General features: G+C 29.8%; 1 protein-coding gene across 2 annotated transcripts in view; it reads left to right on the top strand.

Annotated features, from left to right (window-relative positions):
• The window catches only part of LOC148299969 (cathepsin B-like), a 21313-nt gene extending 15963 nt beyond the window's left edge, over positions 1 to 5350 (top strand). For both annotated transcript variants that reach the window (XM_088275441.1, XM_088275440.1), the window contains exon 7: positions 4971 to 5350. In XM_088275441.1, the coding sequence (XP_088131567.1) occupies positions 4971 to 5176 (206 nt within the window). In that variant the 3' untranslated portion in view covers positions 5177 to 5350. The remainder of the gene's footprint in view (positions 1 to 4970) is intronic.
• Positions 5351 to 8502: the final 3152 nt, after the last annotated feature.

Below are 8502 nucleotides of genomic sequence, written 5' to 3'. Positions count from 1 at the left end.
TATATATATATATATATATATATATATATACGTTTAAGGATCAAGATTTTCCGTCATTTTCCTAATAATATGAAGCAATATATTTCAATCCTCTAGAAAGGTGCAGAGATAATGGTCTGTTTTTGTAACTAAACCTAACGTTGCTAACGACCACTTAAACTTTATAATGACGTGACGCGTATTATAATGGTCACAGCTCCATTATCGAACCTCGTATGCAAAAACCAACCTGATTTATGAAACTGGGACAGCCAGACGGACCCAAGAACAGGGTGGGGTGGTCTGGTTTTCAGACCTATGGAATGTAAAATGCTCATATAAAGTCGTGCATACTATTATATGTGGAGGTTCTCACCAAAACGTTACATTTCCATTTTAAATGATATTAAGTAATCAGGAATTCTAGCCTATAAAATTGTTACGTTTTGGTGCGATTTAAGGATTTCATATTGGTTTAACACAGGATTGGTCACGTTTTGTCGCAAATTTAATTAAGATTTCGATAGAATACAGTAAACATAACAGATTTGCATTTAAACGATTTTTTCGTGCAATATTGGAAATGTAATATTTTGGTGAGGACCTCCACATATCGCTCACTCTTTTCAAGAACGTCATTAATAAAAAAACTTGACTTTTCAGGAGAACGCTTTTAAAGTTTAAAAATATAATACAATGTTTTAAAAATAAATATCAAGTCACCTTTTGAACTTTTTACTGTGCAGCAGATCTTTTTAAGTAAAACCTGAATGTTTTTTCTCCATTTGAAAAATATTTAGTATTAAAAAAAAATAGTTAAACAATACCTTTTCTTCAAAATGCAAAAATAACAAAACTTTCTGCCCTACGGGGGAGAAAATATTAAGTTAAAAATATGCCGCTTTTGATGGGATATAGTACATTTTCTGGGCATTCCGAAAACATGCATAACTGAAAATTGATAATTTTTTATTTATGACGTACTTGAAAGAAGTGAGCGATATGTTATTCTTCCCTTCTTACATGTTTATGAACATTTTGATCTACTTGTTCACCCTTTGAAGTGAATAGTCAGCATTTTAGATAAAAGAGGTTACGGGTTATATTCCTTTTAAGGTCATTATTATAATTAAAGGATCACAACACTTTGGGAGTGTCCAAATCCTTGTTCACAAGTCTGTGTTTCTCCAATTAGGAGTTATTTTAGATTTTAAACATCTCAACATAGATGTAGAAGAATATGGTAATAAGTCTGGATACTTAAATGGCTTATGGCCATCATAGGCTGGTTCATTGATTACACACCTACAACATTCAACATTGACAGCTACACCACAATTTTTTGAAACTCTTCAGTATTATTCTATGGAATGCAAAGCTGAGATAAGCATTATCGATAAAATTAAGAAAGGTGTGTTGAGATGGTTTGGATATGTAGAACGAATGAGTGAGGAAAGAACGGTAAAACAAATTTATGAGGCGAATTCAATTAGAAAAAAAAACAGAGGAAGACCGAGAGAAACATGGCACGATCAGGTATGCCAAATACTTGAAAGTGGTCAGGTCAGGAGTCGTAATAATCGGCGGGTATGTATAAGGAGATGCATGAACGTGGAAGATGCGAAGAATGCAAATTGCAAAGACAGAGTGGTGTGGCGTTCTTTTCTCTCTGCCTACCCCTGCGGGAAAGTGGCGTGATGGTTAGTTAGTTTAATTATTACATATGTACATTAATCTTATGTTGGGATGTCAAAAATAATATTTATTTTCATTAATTGATTCGGCAGTCGCTTTGTGGTAAAATCTATATATTTTTAATTAATGTTTCACTTAGTAAATACCACCATTTTTTCAAATCTACTGTGACACGTGTTTTGAAAATGATGCGGAATGCGTCGAAACACGTGTCATGGTAGATTTTAAGAAATAGTGGTATTTACTAAGTGAAACATTAATTAAAAATAATATTTATTGTCTTTTCTGATTAAATTTAACTGATTTATTCGGGTATTGTACAGCTTACATACAAAAAAATGACATAATAAACAATACTTACATTAACAATAACAAAAAAATAGTTAGGTTAAAAAAATACCCGATTAAACAATTCCACATTTATGTTATAAAACTATTAAAAAACATTCAGAGATTAAAAAAAGGGTATTATATTAAATAATAGATTTAGCAGGAAGGTGACGAAACACCACTTTAAAGAACGCATCACATTTTACAATAAATGAGTGTCTTATGAGAAATTTCTTTCTTGAAATCGAACAAGTCATTCGTTATTATGAACACATGTTTCTTCCCATTGTTGTTACGTTTCTAGATATTTCTATTGTTTTGATGAGCCGAAGAGATTAATCACCATCTTACGTACCAAGTCTTAGTTAATTGGTTCGATTGATTGTTTAATGGATTCCATTAGTTGTTTGCGTATGGCGTGAATCATGCATTATATCAGGGGTTCCCACAGTGTGCGCCGCGGCGCCCTGGTGCGCCGTAGAAAGTCAAGAGGGGCGCCGTGAGTCGATCCTCTTATCATTATCCGAAAACACAAATATTCACGGGTACCTGTAAAGCAACAATTTCCATTTTGAGAGCTAGCATATTTCTACCCAACTTCTATTATTGTAGGTTGGTACCTATTTCTTTCGACTGCAATATATATATATATATATATGTATATATATATATATATATATATATATATATATATATATATATATATATATATATATATATATATATATATATATATGTATATATATATATATATATATATTTATATATATATATATATATATATATATATATATATATATATATATATATATATATATATATATATATATATATATATACATATGTATTTGGTCACATTATCTATTCCAAATTTCTAAAGTAAGGCGCAGTGACAAAATACTAAACTTGGAAGTGCGCCGCGGGCTGAAAAAGATTGGGAACCCCTGCATTATATCTTTAAAAGGATTTCCGTGTAATCATTCAATCCAAAATGTATTCTATAAATAATACCAAATATCAATACACACATTAGGAAGGTGTGTTGAGGCGATTTGGGCATGTGGATCGAATGAGTGAAGAATAGTAAAATAAATTGATGAGGCGAGTGGGATGGGTATAGAAGCAGAAGAAGACCGAGGAAAACTTGGCATGATCAGGTATTGCAAATACTTGAAAGTGTGTAGGTCAGGAGTCGAAATAATCGGCGGGCGTGTATGAGGAGATGCATAAATGTGGAATACTCGAAGATTGTTGGCTGTCAGGAATGCGATTATGTTGTTGACATATTGGTGATAATAACATAGCCGCAGCAATCATGGTCATACCCGCATAGTCTGACAAGTTCATTATAGATTAGTCTCACCTAGAAAGTAGTCACTCACTTTGTTTCCTAATAACTTATATCGCTCACTCCTTTCAAGAACGTTATAAATCAAAAATTGTCAATTTTCAGTTGTGCATGTTTTCGGAATGCCCAGAAAATGTATTATATCTCAGCAAAAAAGGCATATTTTTAACTGAATTTTTACCCGCTATAGAGCAGAAAGTGTTGTTTTTGCATTTTTAAGAAAAGGTGTTGTCAAATTATTTTTCTAAATAAACAAAATATTTTTCAAATGAAGAAAAAACCTTCAGGTTTTACCTAAATAGATCTGTTGCACAGTAAAAAGTTCAGTAAGTGGCTTGATATTTATTTTTTATACATTGTACTATATTTTTAAACTTTAAAAACGTTCTCCTGAAAAATCAAGTTTTTTTATTTATGACGTTCTTCAAAGGAGTGAGCGATATATATAGAATAAACAAAAGTCAAAGAACAAGCAATCTTTTACAAGCCATCTTCCACCAACATACCATATAACATTAGCAAAGATAGATTGGTGTGGCGTTCTATTCTCTCTGCGTATCCTTGTGGGGAAGTGGCATGATAGTTAGTTAGTTAAAACATGATTATTTGTAATCTAAATTCTATTTTATTGTTTTTTTTTTTGCAAAAGTAAACAAATCGTCCAACTTATCAGTTGTTTGCAATACAGTTTGTTGACGTACGGTGATCACAGCTGCTGAGCATTTAAAATAAATAAAAATATTTGTTCAGGCATTATTATAGACATCTTCTGTTTCTTCTTTTCTTGGTGTAGTTTTTGAGACGAATTTAAATATAAATACAAATATACAGTAGCGAGCACTGAAATATTTCCAACTGAAAATATAAGTTTTTTTAAGTAATGTTTTTTGTCGTGATTTCTTGCTGGCTTTTCAGTCCAAATTATAAAACAACACTGTTTAAAGATTATATACCAAAAAGTGCCTATTTAGTAACCAAAAAATTAATTTGTAGTTTCTTTATTAATTTTAATTTTAAAAAAAATTGTCATATAATTTAAAAACCACATATTTATTTAGAATAAAATTACAACACTAGCAATTATCAAAAACCAACAAAACATGCTTTTTTCCTCCTTTTTTATAATAACTGTTTTAATACGTTTTGGCATAGATTTTACCAAATTTTGTGTGTAGTTTTGGAAAAAAATTACAAACCAAACTCTTCCGATGATGTTTTTAAGGTTTTCCTTTCACGAAGTCTTCAGGTTATTTATTTCTTTTGCCATTTTATGTCAAAAGTTCTCGATAGGGTTCAAAGCAGGACTGTTTTCGGGCCAATCAAAAGTGTTGGAATTTTATGAATTTTCATGTATTCTTTGACAAATTATTTTAATTATATTTTATTTTAAAAATTTTGAACATTATGATCACAATATCAGAAAAAATCAAAATTAAAGTTTTTTCTTGGTGACACGGTGCAGAGTCATCTTGGGAAATGTACAAAGACATATAGGAATAGTGCATTTCAATTGATAGGAATAAATACTCCAAAATCCTGTATAATATTATTTTAAATTTATATTATTAAATATGAAAACCTTGTTGTGAATAATTTATCAGTTTACGTTTATTTTTAGGTGGACATGCTATAAAGATTATCGGTTGGGGGGTTGAAAACGACACCCCTTACTGGCTAGCTGCTAACTCTTGGAACAGCGATTGGGGTGATAATGGCTTCTTCAAAATTCTCAGGGGAGAAGACCATTGCGGAATAGAGAGTTCCATCAATGCTGGTCTTCCCAAATTGGACGATAAGAAGTCTTTAAAACGTAATAAATATTAACAAAATCGGACGATAAGAAGTCATCAAAACGTCATAAATACTAAGGCAAAATTTCTTCCTCGAATTAAAGGAAAAATATAAAATTTCTTGTATTTTTCCATGTGTCTTTTTTATCAAATATTTTACTGTTTCCTATGTTATATTTGTCTCAAAAAAATAAATAAATTTCAAATATATTATTTATTTATTTACATGTTATATTATATTGAATTTGTCCATTTTTTTCTTGGATTTACTTCACTTAGGTGTTATTCATATCTAGATATTTGGATTTACTTCACTTAGGTGTTATTCATATCAACATAGATGAAGAATTATTTCGATATGGCAGTATGGCATTTATAGGGTTTTTACAGGTACATGTGTTTATCGAAAAAAAAAGTTGACGTTGTATGTATATATGTTGTATTCATATTTTTTGGTGAGTCATAAGCTGAACTAACACCCATTAAAAGGAATTTATATATATATATATATATATATATATATATATATATATATATATATATATATATATATATATATATATATATATAAATTCCTTTTAATGGGTGTTAGTTCAGCTTATGACTCACCAAAAAATGAAAGTATGACATGTGTTTATCGAAAAAAAAAGTTGACGTTGTATGTATATATGTTGTATTCATATTTTTTGGTGAGTCATAAGCTGAACTAACACCCATTAAAAGGAATTTATATATATATATATATATATATATATATATATATATATATATATATATATATATATATATATATATATATATATATATATATATATATATATATATATACATATATATATATATATAAATTCCTTTTAATGGGTGTTAGTTCAGCTTATGACTCACCAAAAAATGAAAGTATGACATGTGTTTCTCGAAAAAAAAAGTTGACGTTGTATGTATATATGTTGTATTCATATTTTTTGGTGAGTCATAAGCTGAACTAACACCCATTAAAAGGAATTTATATATATATATATATATATATATATATATATATATATATAAATTCCTTTTAATGGGTGTTAGTTCAGCTTATGACTCACCAAAAAATGAAAGTATGACCTTAAAAGGTTAAAATAATGTTCGGAAAAATCATAAATGTGGAAATATCTGGAAAACTAAGGCACTTTTACTGAGGTCACATTTTCATTTTTTTGAGAGTCATAAGCTGGCCTTACACCCCTTAAAAGGAATACGTCGGATTATGGGACACCCTGTATATATACAATTTTATGAAATTTCAGTGATGTAGTTGTCAATCATAGATAGTACGGTGAATGTTCTACTGATCACTTAATCAGCCAATGATATGTCGTTAGTCTTGTAATTGCCCTGGATTCTCTATATTCCAGACATCAATAGACTTCTCGATCGATGTTGAGATATTTAAAGTCTTGATACATTATTTTATATGCTTCGATATAAAAGCACTTAATCTCTGCAATACTTGTCTAAAACACAGATTCTCAAGCTTTTTTCATCTGGAACCTCCCTGAAAAAATTCTCGCAATGAAGGAAGATGAATAAAAATATTTTTTTTACTTCCCACCCTTCTGTGTCCTAGGGCCCTTGTTCCACCTAGAAGACCTTTCCAGCGCCAGTCCTGTCCTCATTGGCCTCATACAGTCATAATTAACACAATTTCTTATAATGTCACAAATCGCTCACTCCTTTCAAGAACGTCATAAATCAAAAAACTTGATTTTTCAGGAGAACGTTTTCAAAAATTAAAAATGTAAAAAAAATTATTAAAAATAAATATCAAGCTACTTATTGGACTTTTTAGTGTGCAACATATCTTTTTAGGTTAAACCTGTAGGTTTTTTGTCCATATGAAAAATAACTAGTTTATTTAAAAACAAAAAATAAACGATGCCTTTTTTTCTAAAATGCAAAAACTACTCTTTCTGCCCTGTAGCGGGTAAATATTAAGTTAAAAATATGCCTCTTTTGCTGGGATATTGTACATTTTCTGGGCAATCCGAAAACATTCACAACTGAAAATGGACGATTTTTGATTTATGACGTTCTTGAAAGAAGTGAGCGATATGTAATATCTTCATTCCTCTGTGACAAAAATATGAAAAACAGCAATATCTTTTCGCGTTCACATATGCAAATATCTTTTAAACGGTAATTTTGAGATGTGCCGCTTTTTCTGTAAGCGGTCGTAATGATGTACCCAGACGTTTTATTGTACAGGAATGATAAATGAAATTAGATTAAAGATAAGGATAATGATATTTATATTATTTCCTCATAATCCAATCCTTTAAAATTACTTTGAAATGAAAATTTCTCTTATTACCGTGATTCCGTGAAACTTTCATTCATTATTGTATTTTGTCTTTCAAGTCGGAACTTTTTTCCTATTAATATTTTACATAGTTAGCAAATACATTTCGTTTGTGAAAAAGTGTGCTGGTTTTTATGCTTCCTATGAAGAAACCCATTTATTTAATATTTTCATGCGATTGTTTACATATTTTTTTTGGTATTATCAAGATTATAATATTAGTACGACGAATTTTGATAAAACGTATTTGTAAAAAAATCAACTATTTTACCAGACGAAGAAAGGAATTATATTTTCAAAAGTAGATAGATAGCAGTGGCGGTACTTCCCTAGAAGCCCAAAAGCCCGGCTTGCCTAACAACTCCAAATAAAAATGACTAAATCTAGACCAAATGATTAAAAAAATGTAATTAATTTATGACTATTTTTAAATTATGGCGCGCTTACATGATTATCAAACTATATGCATGCCATTATATGGTGATGGTACTTATTGGTTATGGTTAATATCTGAGGAAGCTATTTTATTATGGTGAACATTTTCTTAATTTCAAGGTGATGGCTTTACCTTACAAAAGTTACATGTTAGCATATTTTGACAATGATTACAATAGAATGTTTATATTTATAATACTTTCTGGGTGCTTACTATACTGGGAATAATATGAGGAGAAGAAATTATAGGTACATCATGTATTAACGAATGTGAAAAATAATGGGCTTGCCTTAATGGTGAACCCTAGGCACGCCACTGATAGATAGTATTATGTTTTAATTGGTCTTGAGGAAGAAGCTGTTTTCGCCGAAACCGGTTGACGTTATAATTAAATTATGATAAGATAAATACTGATTTTATACCATGGTTTTTTATATAGATAATCACAAAGTTAGTGCTACAAATATTAATAAAAGTTCCATTTTAATGTTTTGGACAAACATTTTGTTAAATGTTGATAGCGTCGAATATGGTCGACGTTACGATGAAGTTATAATAAAAAAATATTCTGAATTTATGCAACGTA

The sequence above is a fragment of the Brachycentrus maculatus genome, unplaced genomic scaffold (genome assembly GCF_059751285.1).
Source record: "Brachycentrus maculatus isolate JH-2025_06_01 unplaced genomic scaffold, ASM5975128v1 h1tg000868l, whole genome shotgun sequence".
NCBI lineage: Eukaryota > Metazoa > Arthropoda > Insecta > Trichoptera > Brachycentridae > Brachycentrus > Brachycentrus maculatus.
The sequence above is the reverse complement of the archived record's forward strand: the minus strand, read 5'-3'. Positions and strand labels throughout refer to the sequence as shown.